General features: G+C 37.4%; 1 protein-coding gene across 1 annotated transcript in view; it reads right to left on the bottom strand.

Moving 5' to 3' along the window:
* FIG4 (FIG4 phosphoinositide 5-phosphatase) overlaps nt 1-26,463 on the bottom strand; it is a 66,141-nt gene that overhangs the window by 35,631 nt on the left and 4,047 nt on the right. The window contains exons 2-13 of the mRNA XM_072331670.1: nt 19,624-19,722; nt 18,435-18,558; nt 15,982-16,138; nt 14,737-14,787; nt 12,594-12,742; nt 11,234-11,362; nt 10,018-10,118; nt 9,402-9,564; nt 8,703-8,800; nt 4,041-4,174; nt 3,046-3,162; nt 1,415-1,460 (exon numbers count right to left, since the gene is read on the bottom strand). Of these exons, the coding sequence (XP_072187771.1) occupies nt 1,415-1,460; nt 3,046-3,162; nt 4,041-4,174; nt 8,703-8,800; nt 9,402-9,564; nt 10,018-10,118; nt 11,234-11,362; nt 12,594-12,742; nt 14,737-14,787; nt 15,982-16,138; nt 18,435-18,558; nt 19,624-19,722 (1,368 nt within the window). The remainder of the gene's footprint in view (nt 1-1,414; nt 1,461-3,045; nt 3,163-4,040; nt 4,175-8,702; nt 8,801-9,401; nt 9,565-10,017; nt 10,119-11,233; nt 11,363-12,593; nt 12,743-14,736; nt 14,788-15,981; nt 16,139-18,434; nt 18,559-19,623; nt 19,723-26,463) is intronic.

Raw genomic sequence — 26,463 nt, 5'->3', positions numbered from 1 at the left:
TTTTAATTAACAAGTTACCATATTCGTTATTACTATTTTTTCCTTCTGTCCAACTACTTGTCAAATCTCACATACTGGATTTTATGTCAGTTCATAAAACTTCAAGCAAAGACTTCTTAGGTCTAGCAATGTACGTTACTGCTGTAAGGTCTCCTTTCAAAATACTCTTCCTTCTATCATTACATAAACTGAACAAGTCTTACAACACACGAAGAATCCGAAGGACTTGTCTTAGAAAGAACATGTTATATCAGTGAAGGTCTTATTATCAGTTTTGCTGTAACTATTGCACAAAACACTGTCAGCTTGCTGTGGTTCTACTACAATGGTGCTGATATTTAAGCTTTCCATATCTCGTGCTTGCACCTCCACTCTTCAATTTCATAATGCACACAAAGTCATAACATTAACAGCTGCTAGACGCTCCCATATAGAAGCATAGGGGATTCTTCTGCTCAAATGCAGCTACATCTGTGCTAGTTATAGTCTTAATGAAGAAGTACCTTTTGAGTGTGACTCACAAATTGTCTATCCCAAGATGAGGTGAACCATGATGGAAATGCTTACATAGAACACTTACAGTGACTACTTCAAACATTTCAGCTTAAAGACAGACAAAAGAAATTATATCCCTAACATAGGTAAACCTGCAAGACTAACACTGAGAAATACACATAGGACTTAAATGCTTCTTTGTTTTAGAACAGAACACATCCTAGAGTTCAGTTAATAAAGGAATGGTCACATCCTTTCCAACTTAATAGAACTTCAAAATCATGAATACCAAGTCAAAAGTCATTAATGTTTCTCAAGAAATGCCCAGTGTTCAGAGTATATATTAAGGTATAAATCTGTTACTCTAGAATTTACCACATTGCACTTTTCTGATTTTAAAGAAAAAAAAAGAAGTATTTCTAGTTGTACTTTACTTCAGTGGTAGAAATCGCAATGATGTACAGAATATTCAGCAGTGGAGAAACTGTAATCACTAATTTTTATGTGTCTGAATGAAATAAGGCTTAGGAGTGCTTATTCCTCACCCCTCCTAATATTGTATTACACAGATTGTTAAAAAGTTTCTGTTTTAACTTTTGCTCCATGGCTGCTAATATAGGTTACGTAAGTAATGGAAACTAGTTTAAAATCCAAACATTTCTCAGACTACATTCAGCAAAAATACAACTCCAACAGCACAAAGGTTTCTGGAACTATCCAAGATCTTCAAGCACTATTTCCCTTTTAGGTTTCTTGCATGGACTGCAATAATGCTGTTTATTCTACTACAAATATTACTTAAAGAGAGTAAGCTGTGAATCAATCATTAAGTATCTACGCCAAGTGTTTCACTGATGCTTTGGGAATGAAGATTTAAATCCCCACATCTCTGAATTAATAAAGTCTATCATCTTCCTACCTGCAACCGACCAGTGGAAACAACACAGCCTCCCAGTTCATTCCATCTAAAAGAGAAACAAAATAGAACAACTTTCAAATAACTTTTAAAATGAACAGGCCATACCACATATGGATCTGCTCAGTGAAAAACAGCGGCAATTAAATCCTGCTGCAAGGCAAAACTGATATCACTGAGCAGCAGAAGGCAGTGAAAGCTCCGTGCATTAGCAAGATGTTGTACTTAAACTGCACTGCTGAAAACAAAACCTAGCCTTAAAGTAAGACGTTTTCTAAGCTATATAGAACATTTCCTCCTTAGAAGACAGAGGACAAGCCATACAAGACTTGCTCCATGATGTCCTCAGATTAAAAATAAAAAATGGTACAATGCCAGTGACTGCAATGACTAGAAGGCAGAGGCAAAAGTCACACTGTAGCACAACTGGTTGATTTAATTCTTCCCTTCACACTGATTCCAGGCATACATGCTATTTATCACCCAGTTCTTGTTATTCTGTACAGACCATATCTGTACCCAAGAGGCAAAGAACATGAATTTGAAATCAGTGACATTTTAAGGTAGGGAAACGGTTACTCTTGATGCAAGTAATCTCTGAACAACTGAATATTTTCAAGCTAGGAGCATAGAACCAGCCAGATTGGAGAAATGGTTTGGCAAGCTTACATATACTACTTTCAAGACTCATTAGATTAATTCTACAAATCACAGCACTATGGATCACTCACATTATTTTGCAGTTGCTATGTTTGCTGTAATGCATGGCAGAGAAGCTCTAAAAGAGCCTCAGAGTTCTACTTCAGATTGTTTCCAAATTAAGGTAGGCCACAAAGGCAAAAACACACTTTATGTAAAATAAGAACCTGTTTCAGTACTGATGAATTAGATCCCTATGATAAAGATTTGGAAAAAAAAACAAAAAAAAACCCAAAACAACTTGTTGAACTTATAACTTGGAAATTACATTATTTCTTAATTTTCAAGGGCTTAAGAGGATTCTGCTGACCGAACCACTATATCTACTACATCAGTCAAAACACATACTGTTCCTATAATTTAGGAACAAAAAAATAAGCATAACTCCTCAGTTTTGTATGTATGAATTACTATTACTAAGCACCAATTGGAAAACACCAGACTACCTAACACTTCCATCGTAAGCATCTTTTTCATATGCCTTAAAAGAAACCTCTTGCCAAATTCCAAGTGTTCTCTTTGTGAAAACTTACCCCCAAATTTAGGATTCCTTTGGTTAACAATAATAATAATAATAAAATTATATATATATATATGTACATATATATATATATCATGTATATAATATGTTATATATTATATTATTATATATATATAAATACAGACAGCACAGATTACAAGTTACAAATTATGGTTTGATGTAGGAATTCATTATAAGTAGGAGAACAGCAACATTATAAAACAGACTCATTTTTTTCAGTGTATTAGCATTTCATAGTACGTGCCTCTGACTGCAATCCTTTTAGCTATAACTCAATAACAATGAGCTTACGTTAACAGAAACTTTAAAATAAGAAATGAGCAGTAGCAGAAATTCCAGGCAGATCTCCAACCAATAGGCGTTACTCATCAGTCATCTGTAAAATTATACATACTTTTCATCTGGCCGCAAGACACTGCAGTAGGAATCAGGTCGATTTACAAAAAATCCAGTTTTCTTTACTACACTTTCTGCAATCACATTCAGTCTATCAAGGACATTGCAAAGTTTGCTGGGGAGAAAAAAAGGATTACATAGGAAAGATATACTAGCAATCAAAAATTTTCACTGTTAGGAAGTCTTTTAATAACAGAAATAATTTAATAGAAGACACATCACAGCTTTATTTATCTCACAGCAACTACACCTACGCTTTTCCTATAGCTTATAGACTTAGAAAGAAGCCGTTGAGCAATTTTGTTCACGTATTAATAAAACATTTTACATAACACAAATGGAATAAAACACGTAAAACTCCTCCCTGCTGAAATTTCTGTGATTCACAAAATAAAAATATGACAGAAATTGATAAATGGTTTCATTAAATTTTATGCCCCCATTTTATTTGAAAAGTATTGTCACTCAGTAACATTTGTTTCAGTGTGCAGTCTTCTGCATTGCTTGTTCTGACCAGGGCATCCATCCATTAGATGAAGCTTGAAATGCAAATACTTAGTTCTTTAGGTGGATATATGTATTACATCCCATTTGCATTAAGAATTTATCTTCAAAGCCCACAGTTATTTTTTTGTATGGGTACTACGGTATCAATATAATAATATAATATCTATATAAATAAACATCAAGCTTAAAGCTAGAGGAGGGATCTTTTAACTATCTACTATCATTCCCCTTATAGGATAGACAGTAAGCCTCCTTGGCATTGATTTATACCGAACCCAAGAACTTCTATCTAGCATATCTTCTGAATGGAAATCAAGTCTTATTTTGAGATTTGCTAATTAATCACAAAACAAATTGAATATAGACCTATCTGTGCACAATGCCATTTTAGAATGAAAAATGGAGTGTGAAACCTGGTCAAGCATAAGGTCTCCTCCAACATGAGCCATTCTACAATTCTGTGATACAAAGAATGAGCTTTCCTACCTTTTTGTGTATTTGGCCATATCCCAAGGAATATAAATAATTGCATGCTCTGGGGGCAAAAATTGGTTCAGATACATCACAGCAGCAACAAGTTCTTCACTAAGAATCCTTTCATGCTTTCTTTTTTCACGTTCCTTTAGCAAAAACAAAAGATAGAGAATGTCAGTACTATCATCAACAACCACCTGTAACCTGTACAGATACATATACAGGTGTGTGTGTGTGTGTGTGTGTGTGTGTGAGTATTATAGACTGATATTCTCTAACATACACTCTTTAGCCTAGACTTCAGTATTTGTTCAGCATTAGTGAAGCGGAAACAAGACAAACAAAAATAATTATGTTAAAAAAATGTATAAATGCAAAAAAAAAATAAGTAATCAGAAAACGAGCATTTGAATTTGAAGAGCAACATCAGAGTAATATTAGATTTACATTAGCAATATTTTATTAAGCAAAATATTTAACCTGTTTTAATTAAGAATCACAGCATTACTACACATCAGCAACAATATGGTAGAATTGTACTAAAACCAGAACTAGAGGTGGATGCATACAAGTAGTGGGCATACAAGTAGTGTTTGCCAGTATTCCCTTGGTGGCAGGGACTAACACAGAGATAAGCAGGAAAAGCCACCTTGTAAATACATGGCTAAGAGGCTGGTGCAAACGCAAAAATTTTGGATTCTTTGATCACGGAGCGGTCTACTCGGCACCTGGCCTGAGGTCGGCTGATGGGAATTGCTTGTCTCTGAAAGAACAAACGGATACTTGCCCAGGAGCTGGCAGGACTTGTAGAGAGGGCTTTAAACTAGATAGGAAGGGGGAAGGGGATAAAGCCAGGCCTGCCAGAGATCGGCCTGGGAAAGTGGTATTGGGATTAGGAGAGAGGCGAGGGGCTCAGCTGAGATGCGTCTACACTAATGCACGCAGCATGGGCAACAAGCAAGAAGAGTTGGAAGCCATTGTGCGGCAGGCAAACTATGACCTAGTTGCCATAACAGAAACATGGTGGGACTGCTCCCATGACTGGAGTGCTGCAATGGATGGCTACAAACTCTTCAGGAGGGACAGGCAAGGAAGGAGGGGTGGCGGTGTGGCTCTCTATGTTAGGGAATGCTTTCATGCTGAAGAGCTTGAGATTGGGGACAATGTGGTTGAATCCCTATGGGTTAAGATCAGAGGAAGGGCTGACAAGGCAGATATCCTGGTGGGCGTCTGTTATAGACCGCCAAACCAGGTTGAAGAGACAGATGAGGTGTTCTATGAGCAGCTGGCACGAGCTGCACGGTCATCAGCCCTTGTCCTCATGGGGGACTTCAACTTCCCCGACATATGCTGGGAGTACAGCACAGCACAGAGGAAACAATCTAGGAGGTTTTTGGAGTGCATAGAGGATGCCTTCCTGATGCAGCTGGTAAGAGAGCCCACGAGAGGAACTGCCCCACTAGACCTGCTGTTCACGAACAGGGATGGTCTGGTAGGAGATGTGGAGGTTGGGGGCTGCCTTGGGCAGAGTGACCATGAAATGATACATTTCTTGATTCATAGTGGAGTTTGGAGAGGGAATAATAGAACTGCTACCTTGGACTTCCGGAGGGCGGACTTTGATTTGTTCAAGAGACTAGTAGGGGGAGTCCCCTGGCATTCAGTCTTAGCAAACAAAGGGGTCCAAGAGAGCTGGTTGCTCTTCAAGAAGGAAGTCCTAAGGGCGCAGGAGCAGGCGGTCCCCCTGAGCTGCAAAATGAGCCGGCGGGGAAGAAGACCGGGGTGGATGAAGAGGGAGCTGTTCTTGAGGCTCCAAGAGAAAAAGAAAATCTACCGCCTGTGGAAGGAGGGACGGGCAACTGAGAATGAATTCAAGGAAGTCGTTAGGATATGTAGGAGTGAAATCAGAAAGGCAAAAGCCCAGCTCGAATTTAACCTGGCCGCCGGGGTGAAAAGGAATAACAAACTCTTTTATAAGTACATTAACAGTAAGAGGAGGACAAAGGAGAATATCCACTCTTTACTGGATGAGGCTGGGAATGTGACCACTGAGGATAAGGAAAAGGCGGAGGTTCTGAATGCCTTCTTTACGTCTGTCTTTAAAGGTCAGACCAGTTATCCTCAGGGTACTCCTCTCTCTGACCTGGTAGTCTCGGCTGGGGAGCACGCTAGCCCCCCTGTGATTCTGGAAGAAACGGTCAGAGACTTACTATTCCAGCTGGACTGCCACAAGTCCATGGGGCCGGATGAGATCCACCCGAGAGTGCTGAGGGAACTGGCAGAGGTGGTAGCCGAGCCGCTTTCCATCATCTACCAGCTCTCCTTGTTGACTGGTGAGGTCCCAGAAGACTGGAGGCTTGCTGACATGACTCCCATTTACAAGAAGGGTTGTAAGGAGGATCCAGGGAACTACAGGCCTGTTAGCCTGACCTCGGTTCCAGGGAAGGTTATGGAACAGATAGTCTTGAGGGAGATCACGCGGCATGTGCGGGATGACCAGGGGATCAGGCCTAGCCAGCATGGGTTCATGAAGGGCAGGTCCTGTTTGACCAACCTGATCTCCTTCTATGATCTAGCGACCCATCTGCTGGATGAGGGAAAGGCTGTTGATGTGGTCTACCTGGACTTCAGTAAAGCCTTCGACACTGTCTCCCATGCTATTCTCCTGCAGAAGCTGGCAGCCCGTGGCTTGGATGGGTACACTCTCGGCTGCGTAAGGAGCTGGCTGGAGGGCCGGGCTCAGAGAGTGGTGGTAAATGGAGTTAAATCCAGCTGGCGACCGGTCACAAGTGGTGTTCCCCAGGGGTCGGTGCTGGGGCCTGTCCTCTTCAACATCTTTATTGATGACCTCGATGGGGGCATTGAGTGCGCTCTCAGTAAGTTCGCAGATGACACTAAATTGGCTGGGAGTGTGGATCTGCCTGGGGGTAGCGAGGCCCTACAGAGGGATCTGGACAGGCTGGAGAGCTGGGCTGAAGCCAATGGAATGAGGTTTAACAAGGCCAAATGCCGAGTCCTGCACTTCGGCCACAACAACCCCAGGCAGCGCTATAGGCTTGGGGCGGAGTGGCTGGAGGACTGTGTGGAGGAAATGGACCTGGGGGTACTGATTGATGCACGGCTGAACATGAGCCGACAGTGTGCCCGGGTGGCCAAGAAGGCCAACGGCATCCTGGCTTGTATCAAGAATGGTGTGCTGAGCAGGACTAAGGAAGTCATCCTGCCCCTGTACTCGGCATTGGTGAGGCCTCACCTCGAGTACTGTGTCCAGTTTTGGGCACCTCAGCACAAGAAAGATATGGAGGTACTGGAGCAGGTCCAGAGAAGGGCAACGAGGCTCGTGAAGGGCTTGGAGAATCAGCCCTATGAGGAGAGGCTAAGGAAGCTGGGGCTGTTTAGCCTGAGGAAGAGGAGACTGAGGGGAGACCTTATTGCCGTCTTCCAGTACCTGAAAGGTTCTTACAGTGAGAGTGGGGCAGGTCTCTTCTCACTAGTGACAAGTGACAGGACGAGGGGAAATGGCCTCAAGTTGCGCCAGGGCAAGTTTAGGTTGGATATTAGGAAGAACTTCTTTACAGAAAGGGTGGTTAGGTACTGGAATGGGCTCCCCAGGGAGGTGGTTGAATCGCCATCCCTGGATGTGTTTAAGAGCCGTTTGGATGTGGTACTCAGGGATATGATTTAGCAGAGGTTGTTTTTTTTGTTTTTTTTTTTTGTTTGTTTTTTTTTTGTTTGTTTGTTTGTTTGTTTTTTTTTTTCTTAGAGATGGGGTACTGGTTAGGCTGCGGTTGGACTTGATGATCTTCAAGGTCTTTTCCAACCTGGATAATTCTATGATTCTATGATTCTATGTGCACTATTGTGCATTTCTGGTACCTGAGTTCAAAAAAGTTATTCAATTTATTTCCTAAAAATTTCTATTTCATAAAATAATAAAAGAGTTTTAATTTTAGCATTTTAATACTGACAAACTACAAAGAGGGAGAGAAACAGATGCATTTGGTCAATGCAAATTACAGAAACACTGCATTTGGTCAATGGTCTCAGACAAAGTTTGAATTTTGGATGGTCCTACATGGAGTCAGGGGTTGGACTTCATGAGCCCTATGGGTCCATTCCAACTCAGGGTACTCTGTGATTCTACGAATTAATGCAGCAATAGAATAGCTTTCCATATGCTCGCTCCCGCTGCCTCTGGCACTGTCTATTAACCAGCACAAGATGCCTCAACTTTCTCTCCTGATCATGAGTGCATACCTCTATCTGATTGAGCAAAAGAAAGAGGGATATGTCTTTACCATAATATTTCAAAGAACTCAGACATTTGTGTCAAGAAGTCTACAAACGTTACTTCTCATAGAATCACAGTTTTATAGGAAGTTTTAGGAAAATTTAGTGGAAAAGTTATTTTGACTCACTCCATTCAAGGAGGAATAGCAAGAACCTGAAAACAAGTTATGAAAGAAGTTATAAGAAAACCATAAAAATGGGAAACAATATTTCTGAAAGACTATAGTGTAAGCAGTTATAAAGTTATGTGTTCTCCTGCATAGCATTACATTTATGAAGAAAATATGCCACTTACAAGCTAACATTAGTTCAGAGCACAAACAGAAGTACACAGAGATTCTACAGAGGTTTGAAAACCTGTAGAAAATATACAAAAGAGCGTACCTTTACAAGATTCAAAATAATAATGGGAGAGCCGAACCTCTGAAGCATTTGGTCAAAGTGAAGAGCAGCAACATGTGCAAAAGGATCTGCTTGGTCCACTGCAACAAATGCATATATTCAGGATTATTTTCCCCTATAAGTACTCTACAAAAAATAATTTCTAGTTCTTTATGGTGATATGATTACATAACTCTTCTTTATTCATGCAAAAGCTGTTTAAAAAAAAAAAAAATCCTCCTTTCTCAAGAAAAGCAATGTCTTAATCAAAAATGTCATGAGATGGTAACAAAGATCAGTTATTCTGGCCCCATTAAATTTAGTCCAAATGCTTTCCATCCTTTCCAACAGGTAGAAATTATATCCAGAACCCTTTAAGATAAACGTAGCTAGCTGCACACAAATGAATAAGCACAAAGAAAGCTGACATCTTCAACCATAAGTTTTTTGTATGGCATTTCTGACTTTTAAGTTTAAGGCAAGGATTTTTTTTTTCTACTTGATACCTGCAAATGCGGCTGTTCATATGGTTGAATGTTTATATACCGTGTTTATCACAAAGATCACTGTTTTACCTTAAATCATAGACTCCAAAAGAGCAAATACATCAGCAGTTTACTCATTTTCACACCTTCAGTTTTCACTTACTCTCTTGGGTGTTGTGCTAGTCATAATCTAGCACAGAGAATAATCAATACGTACGTGTAATGGGTGGCTTAGGCATCATAGTTGAAATATCTTGAGACCAGTACAGAGGGACAGAACCTCGAACCTGAACATAGGAAGAATAGCTCCCCGCAGAAAATGACATAACTGAAGCATCATAAAGTATTTGTTCAGTTTCCACTTCGTTAGCAACATCTCCCTACAACAAGCAGAAATACACATACCATGGAAGAAATGGCATTTCGAAACTGTGTGCATCATTGAGAACTGATAGGTACAGAGGACAATAAAACCAGACATCAAATCATGATACTGACAAGACTACCGAATGCTAAATTCTTATTTGTACCTAAATGTGATTTATCAGATCTTTTTTTCCTCTAAAAAATAACATTATCTATGTAAATAACATCTTAAGTGCAAGAAAGAGCTTCCAATAAGACTTGTTATTTTGTTTTAAGAACAGCTTTATTAGCTGACTTAAATATTTATAGTTCTGATAACATTATCTAATATTTTAAATTACTATGAAAGCCACAACCCTCTCAACATTTCAGTTCACTGGTCAGTCAGTTTCAAGCTTTCCATATTATTAGCAGGCCAGGGAAAATTACCAATATACCGCACCAAACTGAAATCATGTTTGATTTACCTCACAGTTGGCTCCTCGTTTCAGAAAACGTGTTCCAGCAAATTTGCTTGATCTTCTGGCTATCAGAGTGACATATATCGGGCGACCATAAATTAACAGTTCTTGAAAGAGAAGTTAAGGGTTACATATCATACACAACTTCTTGTTCACTTAGTTCATGTAAGCAAATATAAACTCTAAAGAAAAACAAACACAAGAACAGCATATGAAGCACCTGTTTTACTAAGACCTCCCTAGCAGAGATGAATTCTTCTGCCATTGGAAGAGGTCACTTTTTAACAATCATTTCTGAAGCACTTTGAAAAGAGAATCTACATGATTATGCATCAATGTCTCTTCCCAACATACAGGAGTATTTCTATTGTATGAAGTGATGATAGAGGTGAAGTAGCTACAAGACTGCTTTTGTGAACACAGGGATCCAAGTTTGGGAACTCCTATATTCAGATCAGGTGTATTAGCCACCTCCTGATTATTTGCCTTGAAAATTAGATAAATTTGCAACTACTTAGAGGCAAGAACTAAAAGCCAAACAGCTACAGAGGTAGCGGTGGCTTTTTTTTAGAGCTTTTAGTTTTTTAGTTAAAAAGTTAGAGACAAATTGTCTAGCATGACTGTACCACTTTGTGCTACTTCCTTATCATAAGAGATACCCAAAAAAGAGGGAAGAAGTCATCTCCTCATCAAATACTCATAGTGAAGATTATTGTCACTCACAAAGCGCCTGCAGGCATAATTATGGTAGTTGGGTCCACCCACACCTACCACTTTAAGTAAGACCACAGATGAAAACATGGTATACAAGGACAGACATACCTTTCTGTCTGAGGACCAAGCCAATGACCAAAGCTTGACAAGAATGAAAAAAGTTAACCAAAATTTTGCAAAGGCAACTCTAACCTTTGCTTCATAACTGTATTTCCTTCCCCAAATATTTTGTTAACAAGCTGATATTTGGAATGAGATATTAATTTGAGCTTTTTCTCCTATTACTACTATGTACATAGACCCATTCAAAATAATTCCACAGTAAGCATAAAAGTCTATCATAAGCATCAACAGACACAGCATCAACAACAATGACAAGAATTTATGCAAATCTCAGCTATTAAAAAAATATTTTAAAGGAGATTATTAGGAGAACATTTCTTTGTCAGCAATTCAGTTCAGGTATTTAAAATGATAACTGCCATTTGTTTTATGAGCAAAAGGATACTTGATTGTCCACAGAATCCATGAATGATATACAGCAGCCAATCACGATGCACAGTATTTTTTACTGCCTCCAGAAGCTTCCCATTCCACACATACTTTTCATAAGGTTTGCTGCAAATTCCAAAAACACCTAGGGAGTTGTTACAATGAAAATGCATTAGCAATCAAGAAGCAAACTCAAACACATAGAACTGTTCTAAAACGTAAGTTCATTGCATCTTTATTTTGATTTTCCCTTGGTTTCAACTCATCATAATGTCTACTCATGTCCTTGGAGTTTGGCAAATGCAGGTAACTTCAAACACAAGCTGAAGCTCTGCATTTATTGAGAGTTACAATTTTATTTCAGCTGCCAGCCCCTGTAGCTTCTTTTAATGGACTTGGCAGAATTTTCTGATAGGATTTCATGTGATTCTCAACTCTATGTGAGTTCTGAAAGACCGTGCGTAACCACAGCCCCCCACAAAAAAAACCAAACTGAAGTATTTCTTTCCCTTTTCCAACGAAAGTTAGTCTGTGTATTTCTTAATATACACCAACATCAAGAAATGCAGCTACTATTATGTATTAAAATTCAATTTCTGATGTATTTGGAACCTGAGTCCTTACACATTTCAAAAAATAGGATAATATATGTTTAAACAAGGAAAAAAATGGTGCATTACCACTATTTATTGACAGTGCTTTCAGATAATCGCTATGAATCACTGGACAATAAATCCTAGAAACATCAACTGAATGAAATTCAGTACTGAGACTTTAGGGGAACAGATTTTTTGTGGGCTGTTTTTGTTTTTACAGAGGGGAATTGCAAAGCATAAGAGAGAAAAAAAAATTCATTTATGACTAGTCATCTTATGAGTATTAGGCGTATCTCAGATCCAAAGTAAAGGCTGCAGTTTTCAAATGAAATCGATTTTTACTGGGCTTCCTGACAGTGCTTAAGACATCGAGTTGACACTCATTTCATACAATTCGTCCGTCATCAATGTTTTCCAAAATGAAGAAAAAAAAAAAAAGGTTTATTAGTACTTAAACAGTTATTGATTCCTATTATGTTTGCAATTCATTCCTATTGAGTCCTACAAGTCAGTTCAATAATCAATTGCTGGAAAATGTCAACATGTTCAATCATCTGCATGAGTTGCAATATAAATTACCAAAATAGCTATTAATCACCTCTAGAAATTGTATTGTTCAAATGCCTACTTGGTGCTGTATATAATCTTTCATTAATTCACAATTTATGAGAGCACTGATCAGTATAGAAGAGGTGAATGTTTCTAGAAAGTGAAGAGTGGAATATATTCTAAACGTAATCATTCCCAACAATATTTTCTTAGCTAAAAATATTTGCTTACCACTTCCACGCTGTGTTGAAAGTCCTTCATCTTCAAATATATCAAAACTTTCTTGTCTGGTCTGAGTTGTTTCAGTTTTTAATGTCTCAAGTGGCATTCTCAAGATAGTAAGATTATACTGAAGAGAGTGAGATAGATCATAGCTGTAACTGATAGATAGTTAACATTTATTAATAGCTGTAGAAGAATAGTTGTTTGTTTGTTTTTTTTAAATCCTTACTTTCCATCTATAGTTTTATTTAACACAAAACTGTATTCTCCATTTAATATAAATATATATATGTATATTTAAACAAAACACACAGACTCTGATTCTATATTGCCAAATGGTAGAGATGGTTTCCAAAAGGAACTTCATGAACACAGAAACTGCTCGTGCTACAATAAACTGTATGTTCTTGTTATATTTGAAAACGCAACATGCCTTCCAAAAGAAAGCATATCTGAAATCTTTCTTTTCTGTGTCCCATGAAGCAGCCCAAAAGATCAAAATTAGCTATTCCACTAGAAATATCCAAATATGTTACAAACAACATAAGATTTATTAACTTAAATACCACCCTCTACCTACTGCTATAGAAACATAAATAAATAAGTAAAAAATTGGTCCACAAAAACTTTGTCCTCAACAAACTTTGTTACGACTATGCTATGAATACATCCTAAGAGTGGAGGCTGAAGAATAAGCAAAAGTTTGGGGTCTTTTTTTGTTATGTTTTGTCTTTTAAATCAATTCCATAACAGTAACAAATTCTGCATCTCATGCCTTTTATACTGACAACACTATACTAGTTACTTTATAATGGCATACTTTATATTTTATATGCCATTAGGGTTCTTTTCCCCACAGAGAAAAATACAGAGAGATTTCCATTTTAGCCTAAGGCACCATCAGTGATTATTTGCTTTCTAGTAAGTTCTAGATACTCATTAACGATACATAACAAATTATGCAAATATGGCTGCTGCTAATAACATCTAACTCAAACACTCACTGTATTTCCATGAACAATTTAAATCAAACTAATAGATGTGTTTATCAGATAGTTTTACATGAAACCTCTCCTATGTCCTCTAGGCAGAAACACGTTCTGATAATCTCCAAACTGATTAAAAAATGGGGATGTTAAATTCTAGGGCTCACAGAGAAGAAAACAACAGTTTTAATGCTGTGGGGGAAAAAAAAGCCTTCCCATGCAAAGCCATGAAACAGACAGGAAACTTGGGTAGGTCTCTTTGCACTGATACAGTCATGACACAAAGTCTTTACTCTCCAAGAAGATGTTCTACATGTTAAATACTTTGATGCTTTTAAGAGGACGTTTTAAGATAATGTCTAACTACTGCCAGGTTGAGTACCATCTTTCCCTAATTATTCTACTGTGCCAAAAATCTCGTGTATGATAGTAGCTGTGACTAGACACAGGAACTTGTCTTTGGTTTGGCAGCTATGAAAGAGTAGGCAAGTGAATCAGTAATGTCAAGAAAGCCCTATGAACGGCATACTCTGCACTGGGTACATCTTAGATGAGGGATCTATTTGTATCTTTTCTCTGGAACCAAAGCAAAGCTCTATTTCTGGGAAATGTGATCAAAAACAGACAGGACAAGCAAATGACCAGAAATACACTACTTTCAAGGTGAACATTATTTACTTAATTTTATGGTAAGCAGAATTGGGCAAAAAGAAATCATGTTGTTGTCTGAGCTGCAGAACCATATCTATTTCATTTCAATGTACTTATACTTACAACTGCAAGAAAACAGTGATGCCACAACTCCAATGGTATTCTACAACTTGTCAGCTCTACAATTCTCTCTATTCTACAGATTCCGTTCCATATTCATAGATCTCCACATGGTGCTCATGCACAGACTGACCATGAGCACACATTGCAGCTTTTCTGTTGGTGAAATACTAAATTTCACTATTGACCCTCTAACCCTGTCACTAATATTTCTACAGTTATCCAGCATCAGTAGAGGCTTGATTCCTATCTATTCTGTTGAAGTAGAAAATAGGTTCAAAAGACAGAAAATAGACAGTGTGATCACATCTGTCTTACTCTGTAAATAACAACCTAAAAATGTTGATTATCAAAATCAAGCAGAACAATACAATCAGTAAATAACCAATACTTACCTAAAATAGAAGTTGCTGGAAAGGTCCACATTTTGAAAGATTCTTAAATACCTAGAAAATAATGCAAGTTATAGGGAAAACTATTACTAACCAGATAGACTAATAATCATTCAGGACCTCAGCAAGTAAACTGGATAGAAATATCAATTCTTGGTTTTCAATTCAAGTTCTTTAGCTATCTTATTGCAATTGTCTTAATTGCCAAGTAATTCTGACAGAATGTCAACAGTGGATTAAATTTGTAGTCTTTTTCAAACAGTGTCTGTGTACATGTACAATGTTCTTTAGGCAGCTTCAGATACAGCTGTAGTTCTATTTTCTATAAACATGGGCCAAAATAGGACTTACAAAAGCAAATTCAAACACCACTATATAACAGCTACTGATTTCCATAGCTATTCTCCAACTCCAATAAACAAATATCTGCTTCACCCATCAACTTACAAGTGCTCAGAAGAAACTGTAACACTACCTATGAAAGACAAAAAGGCTAACACGGTAGGTACTGAAATTGATTACAGAATACATTCCTTTACATTTTAAGAGGGAAGGCTGAGGTCATATCAATCATATCTTAATGTGGAAACCTTTTCAATAGTTAGCATCAGCTTCATTTATTCAGCCATCAGTTTATCATAGTCTATCACAACTCCTAGGTTATTCACAGATGGTAGAGACAAAAAAGTAGTTTATTGATACCACTTGACTGTTACTTCATAAAAGCCAAGTTATCCCACCCTGATGTAAATCAAAATCAGGCCCAAACTTATTTCTTCAGAAAGAAATCACAGATTGGAAAACAAAGCTAAACATATCTCCAGGTAAACTTATCACCCTTTATGACACCTATATTCACCTATATTCAAGACTCTGACAGTACAGAAAGATAAATAGTCTACTCAGTACTTCTTGAAAGGCAAAGATCTCTTTGAGTGACATTAACATGACTGAGTGACTAAAACCAGGACAGTATACTCAAATAATACAAAACAATACTAGCTAGAATCACACCACCTTCGTAGATCACAATGCTCCGAGACTAACAGTGGTAATTCCCCTCCAGACTAGAGGCCGCAGAAATTGTAGCCCATGCTCGCTCCATTCTTTTGCACTGATTTATCAACTAAAATAAAATGATTTGAATGACAGAACAGAAGGAAATCCATGACCAAAACATCTAGTTGCAGTTCCTCACTGCTTGTAAAAATATTCAAAAGGTACCTGTCATGTGCCACCACTACTTACCTAGCTTCATCAGGATGAGTGACTCTTACAGAGTCATTTGGAATGTATATCATGTTTGTATCTTCTATTTTGTACACTGCATGACCTCCAATATCCGCCATTTTTCTTCTTTTTGTTATCAACACAATATAGTAGCCTTCTAAAAACCTGACAAAACCTGTTGAAAAAGCATTAAGATGCCTTTAGTTGGATGCTTGCATTGGTTTGACCGTAGTTAGAAAAACATCAGAACTGTTGAAGATTTCAAATTGTTTTCGGTTTTGTTTTTTTTTCTTCTCAAATTTATAAGTATGTACATGTAAATAATAAAAAAGATCGGTAGACTCTTACAATTCACTCCTACATAAGTGTTAGGAAATACAGTACACAGACTTCTAGCTATATGCTGATGGGGTTGGGTTTTTTTGTTTTTCTTTTTGCTTTTTTCCCCACCTCATTGTGCATACATTCAAGATTAGTTAGCAGGGTAAGACACAGATTATTCTGAATGAGTTTCTGACTGCTTAAGGCACTTGCATTTGCTCTTTACAGGACTCGCATTGTTAGAAATGAAGCAAAGCCCAAAATACACATTTTCCAGGGCCAGGGGTAAGTCCAGTCTCCAATTTTCTTTTCAGGTTTATTTATCCTCTACTAGGGAGGAGCAGAAAACAAGAAAAGGATTTGAGGGTATGACAACTTCGTTTTCTCTCTCTCTCCTGAACAGCAGGGAATTAAATTCCTTCCAGAATCTCCCCAAAATGATCCTCTCAGAGCATTAAGGGCAATCCTTTCTTGCTATCTCCTTTCTCAGGAAACATGATTCACCCTGATGATGTCTAGAAAATGCCATCTTCCATTTTATTGATTACAATTTAAAAAGAAGGGGGGGGTGGGGGGGGCTTCTGAACACTCCAGACTCATTCTATCACACTACTGTCATACTTTTTTATTGAGTTTCTTTTTTAGATGGCTCTTATATATCATCTTGAAAATGTGTAACAAAACATGAAATACAATACATTAAAATGTATAAATTAAAATCAGAAAGAGAAATACATAATCATTTCTCAATCAAAATTTGTTTCTAGTATAAATACAATACAGGCAGTGATACAATGATACTAAGTTTAGCTAACTAATAAACTGTATCAATTAGCTCTTGGAAGGTTGCTGCTTTGAGGTGCTGTCTCAAAGAAAGAGTCTGAAACTCAGTAACTGCTTTACTGCCAACAAATATATGAACGTGGAAAAGTAATCCTTGCTTGCATTTATATTCAATTTATTTTGCATTATAACTTTAAAAAGGACAAGCAAGCATAGTCATGTTCTTCCTTGTCCATGTTGGAGGCTTCAGTGTGATAGAATGAACAGCAATTCTTTTGTTCTGCCTTATTATCTCTTGTCTCACCTCCACGAGATAAGGAAACCCTACTGACACTAAGTAACAAAGTCTTCCACTGGAAGCAGCTAGGCTATTGACTTTCCCTTGCTAAACAGAAGTCAGAGTTCTCTTGTATCCTCCAGGTAGTGAAATCATCCTTATCCTTTCAATCTCACCAAATTTTATCCTGACATCCAACTGGGAACCAAGTCATTTTGTTTTTGCCTGGTTCACTTAGCCTAAAAGTGTGCTCTATTTTAAACACTGTATCAGCTCTCCAACATACGTACTTGAACAGTCTCTGGTTAACGAAGTAATCAGACAGCAGAGAAAAATTATCTTTTCTGATTCTACAAAAAACAAACACTGCCCCTCTAACCTTAACCAGGGGGGAGAAACACATGAATGGTTACGTTCCCTCAAAAATACAGAAGAAAGTTTTCATAATCTGTCATTTTAGAAATAGTAACAGTATTTTGTTTTCATTTGGTTGTTAAGTAAAATTCAGGGATATCTTTTAAAGTAATTCCAGTCTCCACATTTTCTGCTATTTTGGATTTGGATATTCAAGTGTATAATCAGGCACAATGTATTTTGGGGGGCTGTTAGAGCTCACATTACTGCTTACTTTGAATAAATCATTCGTCCAAATATTGAACTCAATATCTGACAACAGGGAGGAAAGTATTGACTTTCAGATGATGTTAAAAGCTATTCAATCCTTGAAGCAATTTTCTAAGATTATGGACAGATGATCGACATTTCAAAACTCAGCAACATGCTTGTCAGTTAAAAAGAAATATTTAAATATTTCACTGCAAAAAGTTAACATAAAAATAAGTCATCTTTCTGAACAAAGCCTGACAAAGAAAAACAACCAAATAAATCTGGATGCTGTTTTCATATATATATACATATGAAGCATTGTTTTTTGGAATTCTGGAGTTCTAGAATTCAGGGGTCCATTGTCCTTGTTGTTTGTATAAATCTTCAGTTAAAAAAAAAAGGTAAAACAAGGAAATGCAGAAGCACATACAGTGTGACACAGTAAGCCTCACCTCTAGAAGAATACAACAAACAAAACACTTACCTACTATACCAAAAGCAGAGACAGCTCGGGATAACCCAGAAGAGCCCTTTTGCCCAATCTTTGTTCTGTTCCCCAAGTCTAAGCGGCCAAGAAGCTCCCTCACCTCTTGTTGTGTATATACATGCTTTGAAATAAAAAGTTACTCAAGTTACTGCTTTGGCAACTAAATGTCACATTACATCAAAGATAGGTAGAATTCATAAGCCATATTTTTGCCCCATATCTCCTGTTTCGCTCCTACCTGCAAGTACTACAAAATGGTATGCACAAAACTCGCCTTTCACAGTGACAGTAATATTCACAGTCATGTAGGAATTCAGACACCTCTAATTCTGAAAGGTTTAGATTTTAAACCATAACCCTCTTGGAAAAGAACCCAAGTCTTATTCTTAAGGTTCTTGTTGCTGCTGTTTTGTTGTTTTTGTTTTGTTTTGCTTTGTTTTTTTGCTTCAGATATGTTATATCGAAAACGCAGAAAAATCTGGCTTAATAGAAATTAAATGTAGTTAGCACTTAAAACAGCATAACCAAACATAACAAAATCATTATACACATCAAAAACTGAAGATCTTGAGAAATTCTGATTAAAGTGAATGTGCTTTTTGGAGATCTTATGACTACTCCCCATATAGTCATTATCATACTAATATAGTCACTATATCATACAATATAGTCATTATCATACTAATATTGTCCAACATATGAGCCTGAGAGAACAGGGTCTGCAGAATAGAGTTCAGAGGAGATCTTTCTAATCTCTATCAAAATACCTAACAGAAAATAGTAAAGAGAACTCAGCCAGACTCTGTGGTATCCAGCAAAGGGACAATGGGGAAAAGACACAAATTGAAATAGAGGTAAATTCCATTTGAACATAGGAAAAAGCTTGTTTTACTGCGACGATGGTCAAACACTGGAACAGGTTACCCAGAGATGTTGTGAAGTCTTTATCCCTATCCAGAAACAACTGGGCTTTGCAATCTGATCTAGTTGTTACTGCTCTGAGCACAATGGTTGGACAACACAACCTTCACAGGTCCCTCCCAGCCTCAGCTTCCTATGAGTCCGTGATTCTGTGCCATACATTTGTTGAAACAGATTAAATACACACTATTTAAATACACGTAGCATCTAATATATGGCAATATTTGGAGTAACTGGGAAAAAAAATAAATGGAGAAGCACTCACCTTATCGTCAATTATAACTAAATCCTTTGGTTCAGTGCGATCTATTTTCAAAACACGGTACTTGGTTTCTGCAGGATTACTTCCAACCAGAAAATACCTCTAGATATTAAAAAAATAATTAAAAAAAAAAAAATAGAATATTGTGCAGTATAAAGCAACCAAACCCCATTATAACATAACACATCAACAATGCAATTTATATAGCTTCCAGGTTTGATCCATATCAATGGATCATCAAAACAGCAGTATTTAATATGGGCTATTAATGTTCTAGATGTCAATATTTTGGGTAAGTACATTTGTACACAACCAAACTTTATGGCTTAAAAGACCTCATTCGCTCCAGTATACAGGGAAGAAACAAAAGTTACAACCTGAAGAAAAGTGAAAACTTGCTTAGAGAGGAAAAGATGAATCTTATGCAAGGCACTGTCCAACTACCATTTGCACCAGCCATTAACTGTCTTCCTGCTCACTATGTGGAATTCAGCAGAATTTTATAGACAGATGCGTGAACTCTTAAACAAGTTTGCCTTTTCCAGTAGGCTGCAAAAACGTGCAGCTCAATGGAAGTTTAACCAGTGTCTCTCAATGACACTGTTATACAAAGAATAACAGGAACAAGCCAGCTAGGATGAGTCAGTGTCCTTCTCCGCTGAGACTGGAGCTCAAACACTCTTACAAACTGAAGGATAAAAGAAGTTAAACTGACAGGAAATCTGATGAGAAAATGCTGAAAAAAATGGGTGAAGGAAAGACAATTCAACAGCATTCTGACAAAAGGAAAATTGGAAAAGAAAGAAATATTAGAAGATAAATGGGGGATGGGGGGACAGCACAAATAATAGAAGCCCTATATTTCATAGACATTCTTCTGCTGAAAAATTTCAAACAAAGAAACTTTCAATAAAAGGTTTGGTTCTGACTGCAAATAAGAACATGAACCAAAAGCTGTGTGGTGGTCTGTTTATGATTAGGATCATCAGACTTTATTGAAAGAAAATGCCTACTTTGAAATCAACTGCAATTCCCCAGATAAATCATCTCTAGTTATACAGCTTTTCATTCCAGTTTGCGTGTAATCTGGCCCTTCACACCGGATGAGGCCACCTCACTAAATAGACAATTTAAGTAATGAAGAGATTGAAAGAGTCAGTTTTGATGTGTGGTACAGAATAATGAAGAATGAATAATGTACCAGCAGACTCAAAAACAGATTTCACACTAAAAAAAATTAATCAAATTACACAAAGTAATACTACCATTTTCCCAAAGTTGTTATTCAACTGAAAATGAAGAAATTTCCATAGGTTCCTTGTGTATGCATAATACAAAAGCTTTGACCAATGCTGATTTAACTATTTGCATGTACTTCAAGACTAACACATCAGGCATGTTGTCAGTTTGAAACAAGCAACACTAAATGTCCTGAGATTCAAATCCACAGTCCCTAGCTGACACAAACATGCTTTCGTACAGTATAGAGTACAGTATATACATTAGAGGAGAGCAGCTTCATATAAATAATTAAATTGCAAAGAAAGAGACAAAAACTTGTAAGAAAGAGGTCTAATGCACTGCTTTGTTAACTGGAAAAAATGCATTATTTACTTTCACTTTGTCATACTGCTAATGAAGGATATTAATGCAGTAATCTCTTTCAAAACTTTTAATGTACGTTACATATCTGTTGTCCTGCACTTAACAGGCCTTCTGAAGTTCCTTTTGAAGAAAGAAAAGTTTCAAGTACTTCAGTAGTGCAGCAGTTACCTGCCTTTTTTTAAATATATATTTCCACTGGTATAATTCTTACCAATGCTCTTTCACAACGCAAGCATTTGTTTTGATCTACAGTGTTGATTAAAACTACTTTAAAACCAACATTTTTCATTTAAAATAGCAAAGAAAGACTGCAGATGAATGGATAGTATGTCTCATTTAATGGAAACAAGTGACCGTCTAGACTTAAAAGAATTAACAGTAAACACAGACTGCAGAACTGATTTGCTATAGGCTCCTCTCATTTCACTAATCCATTTAACCAGTATGGTGCTACCACACAGCAAGATGTAACTCATAAATAATGCCCAGTCTAGGAGGAAAGCATGGCAAGTCCATGTGAATCTATGCAGCCAGCTCTAAACTTCAATAGTCACATGGATTCAAAGGTGTGGGAGAGAAAAATCAATAACAACATTCACACAACAAACAATTTCATAATTCACACAAATTATTTATTAAGAAAAAATACTTAAAGAGCTTTCCTACAAAGGAAGGCTGAGGGAGCTGGAGTTTTTCGGGTGAAAGAAGAGAAGGTTCTGGGGAGAACTCATTGCAGCCTTCCAGTACAAAAAAGGGAGATTAAAAACGGGAGGGAGACATTTTACACTGTCTGATAGTGATAGGACAAGAGGGGATGGCTTTCAGCTAAGAGAGGAGCAATTAGTTACTTCTAAGTGACAGTTAAGAAGGCCCACTAGACACACCTTATTCCAGCCCACCCTCACTGATGCCCTTGGCACAGGAAACCATTCCCTGCAGATCCATTCATACCTACATCTGCATTTTCTGTGTAGGGAATCACAAGGACAGGCAGCTGGTCAGACACCCACCACATAAGGCTGAGTGGCACAAAGGTGGCGGATGGGGTTGTCCTGCTGCGTCACCCACCCATAATAAACACCAAGCCACTGAGCCAGCCTCTTGCTTAGACCACACTGTTACACATTTTACTTCTTTATGCAGCAGCAACTAAATGGGCAGAGGAAATATATTTATTTGCAACCCACAGATTATGAATCAATCCGTACTTGAAGAATAAATGCTACTTTTCTATTTGCAGAAAAGAATCAACTGAGGCCAAGCAATTTTATACAGCAGTACAGGTCAGTGATGTCTCCTTGTGTCCTGCTCATTAAATAAGCATAATTGCTCCTGCAAGTGACACCTGTGCTAACTGACGCATCATTCTGAATTAAAATATGACAGCACAGCTTTAGTTTGTCCAAATGGGAACTGGAATCAAAGACCATATTTAAAGCTGAAACATGGCACATGACACCCTGGAAGACAGATAGACAGAGCTTCAAATGCTACTACCAAGGAAGTTTGGTTGGATACTTTTCCATTTCCATCTTAATAGAAGGAAAAAACACCAGGGAATGTTATGAGAAATGCACCACTCACATCAGCTTGGTGGCTGCCTGTGAGCTGTGCTCAGCCGTAGGGCCAACTCAAAGTTCAGTGGTAGAAGAGGGATGGATTAGATGAGAAGTAATGATATCTGCAGACTACTGCAGCTTCTGCTATAACAAATGATACTTTAAAAGCACTCTTTGAAGTCTTATAAGGACTGATTTACAGGGGTTGTTTCAAATTAGAAAGCAAGTTTGTATAATGTGTTAAGGAAAGACAGTTGAGAGCAGAATCAAAACGTGGATCAGCAGACTTGCAGACATCACCTTCTTAGAAAGCCGGGCACTGGGAAATCTCCATTTAGCAAGTGAGAATATTAGACACTGCACGTTACAGGATATTCTCATGGAAATAATAAAGAAGAAAAACTGCAAGAATTTTTGAATCTGGACTAGTATTCAAAACTAGGAACCCCAGATTAGACTTCTAACTTGGAAAGTACTGGGGAGTGCTAATAATCAATAACCCCAGAGTTGCCTCAAAAACATTCACATGATATATCAGCTCATATTCAATGTTAAGATCTGAAACTTTATATATATATAAACATATATATATATATATATATAATTTAAAGACTAACAATTAAAAAATAAACAAAACCAGATATTTCTGGATGATATGGAGCAAAAAATAAAACCCTATTGGTGACATGTGCTGCAATTGAATTTGCTATAACACAAATACTAGGAAAGAGCAAAGAAAAATGCTAACTGAACACAACACTGAGTACGGATCATCACATATTAATTTCTAAGGTTGTTGTAAAATAGTCAAAAAGTTAATCAAAACTCAAGTGAGTTGTACTGCTCACCGCTATTTTGATAAGTCATAATTACTGCAAGAGAAATGAGAATTCACAGATAAACTGCAGAAACCTTTCTGGGAGTTTCTATTTTTATTCTGTTTATTACTCAGTTGAACCAAATAAATGGGAGCATTGTCAAAACGTTTCAAACAATTGCACTCTAAAGTAAACCCGCTGTATTTAGATAAATGAACAGCCTTGACAAAGAACTTTCTCAACAGAACAGTACACAAGGAGAGACAGTGCAGCCCTCCTCATATTGCTCTGTGGAGCAATTGCCATTCAACCATCACCGAAGATGAACCACACCATTTCCAGGCTTAGTCTGTCTTGGCTTTTACTGAAATTTGTTCACAAGTGTACCATGCAGATGCTTGCCTATGAGATCTGGACAGAAGCTTCATCTCACATTTATCACTAAGCAACCACGAGATGGGAACAATCATTAGTCACCTTCACCTGGGACTAAGTTTTAACCAAAGAAATCTAACTAAAAATCTTTATGTCCTCTTTTATCAATCTTTAGATTCGGCCAAACCAATAAAAATAGCTTCTTCTAAGAGGAGCCTAAACACATAAGAGACTCTTTTGCTGCAAATTGTTGTTTAAAAAGCAAGATGAGAGTTCTGAAATCAAACATTCTCTTTATATTTTTCCCCGAATAACAAAATTACTTTGAACTCCTAGTTTTAAAATACGACTTGCTTGTATGTATAGGCTACTTGCCATTAAGAAATGTTAGCACCATAAAGAACTTCTATTTCACTCATCAGTTAGAAAAACCAGAGTAGGTCCTCTCCGTTCTTTAGAAAATGTCCTCCTGCCCAAGCACAGGGTCCTCCACAGGATGCAATGTGGAGATCTGCTTCGCCAGGGTCCTCCCCGCTGTCTACCTCGTGTTTCTACCCTTTCTTACGTGTGTTCTCCCTGAGGTGTCACCATCACAGCACTTCACTGCAGAGAGGCCACCGGAACTGGCTGCCTTGACTTCATCACATAAAGGAGCCCCACAGGCCCCTGCCAGCACCTGAACACCTGCAATCGATATAGGAAGATATTTATGGATCAAACCAGCAGCTGAAAAAAACACGCTGGGTTGCCAGATGAGTGATCTTCATATGAAAACTGATGTTGGATAAGCACACCACTGGATCTCTCTGCTTACATTTCCGCTTAACTAAGCAGCACAATGGTAGCCATCTCCTGCTGCCAAACATCCACCTCCCCTTCAGAGCAGGCATGAAATTATGCAAGAAAATCTTAGCCTCTTCCTCTTTGTGGTAGTTTAAATACATACTGAACTTGACTACCAATCAGAAAATCAATCTTCATGGTATAAACCAGGTATTGAATAAGGGTAACAAAAATACGGGCTCAACTATACAAAAGAAAGAAAAGTAGTTATACCTAGATATAAGACACAGCAAAAACTGCACTATATTCCACCTTTCTATAGATCCCACAGCTATTACAGGAGTATCTTTGACCTTGTACAGACTGGTGGAATGACACAGAGAACAAAAGAGATGATAAGAAGTTTAAAGATATACCTGAAAATAGCAAAAACTCAGTTGACACGATATATGCTTCCCTCAAGCTGTTGAAGTTCTTAAAAACAAACATTTTCAAGATGGGAAGTTTTAAACCACAGCCTTCCAAGCCAGTGCAATCAAAGCTTTTTGTCCCAGTTCAGACTTTACTCTTGCTGCTTGCACTGAGTTTCGTAAGATTCTCCCTTCTAGTTTTCATTTTAAGTTTATTAATTATCCACCTGTACATTTTTCTTAGCCAAATGAAACTTCCTTTTTTTAAACATCTGTTCTGATGAAATGCTTTTAGAAACATAATTATGATCCTTTATTATAATAAACAACAAATATCCTTGATCCTTTGCTCCTCCTAACCCACTCTAGTTCGAATTATTATTTCTTAATGTGGAAGAATAGAAAACTTACACAACATACCATACGAGGACTCTTTAGATAGGTATATTAGTATTTTTCATTAAGGACCATAATACAAAAGATCACATCTGCCTTTTTCACAGTTGTGCTTAAGCAGCTAAGCCTTCCAATTTTTCTTCAGATAAATTATCCAGATCTTCCCCCTTCCTTGCTTCTGAATTAATAAACTCCCACAAAACTTATATGGTGTACAATCTGTCTGAGGTGCATTAAGTTTCTTAGTATACTATTCTATTCAAAATTATTTCTTTTATATACTCCTGAGGATTATCATTATTTCATGCAATCTTGTGCTCTGACTACCCTAATTATTGGCAATATTTCAGAGCTCACCCTCATTTGAGGCCACGATCATTACTGTAATTGCTAAAACATATTGGTCCTAAAGCAATTACTTGAAAAAAAAAAAACAACAACAAAAAAAAAAAAAACCACAAAAAAACAAACCAACAAATCACCCCCATGGGACAATTCCTTATTGAATCCACAATTAACTTCTCTAATAACCTCCCTTCCACTAGGGAAGCTACGGACTTTCCTTGCAGTGCTGCACCTCAGTAGAGCATATTTGATTTAAATACGTCAGGCCATCTAATTTTTAGATGAAGTTATGCAAAACAATCAGGTTAATCTGCTAGCATCTTTGATAGTCTAGACTACTCTTTATGTTATCTACCTCAGTTTTCAACTACTTTCCTACAGAAAATTATGCAGAGGTCTTTGGTGTGGCTTAAATATTCCATTTAACATCCAGTCTCAGCATCTCTGACTTGAACAACTTGTTGAAAATATTTATAGTCATTCCACTGGTTAGCTAAATGATTTTTATTCTCTCTCCACACAGGCTCACTTCTCTTTCCGTTCTTTTCATAC

The sequence above is a fragment of the Excalfactoria chinensis genome, chromosome 3 (assembly GCF_039878825.1).
Source record: "Excalfactoria chinensis isolate bCotChi1 chromosome 3, bCotChi1.hap2, whole genome shotgun sequence".
Taxonomy (NCBI): domain Eukaryota; kingdom Metazoa; phylum Chordata; class Aves; order Galliformes; family Phasianidae; genus Excalfactoria; species Excalfactoria chinensis.
Note: the sequence above shows the minus strand (reverse complement) of the source record. Positions and strands in the feature narration are given on the sequence as shown.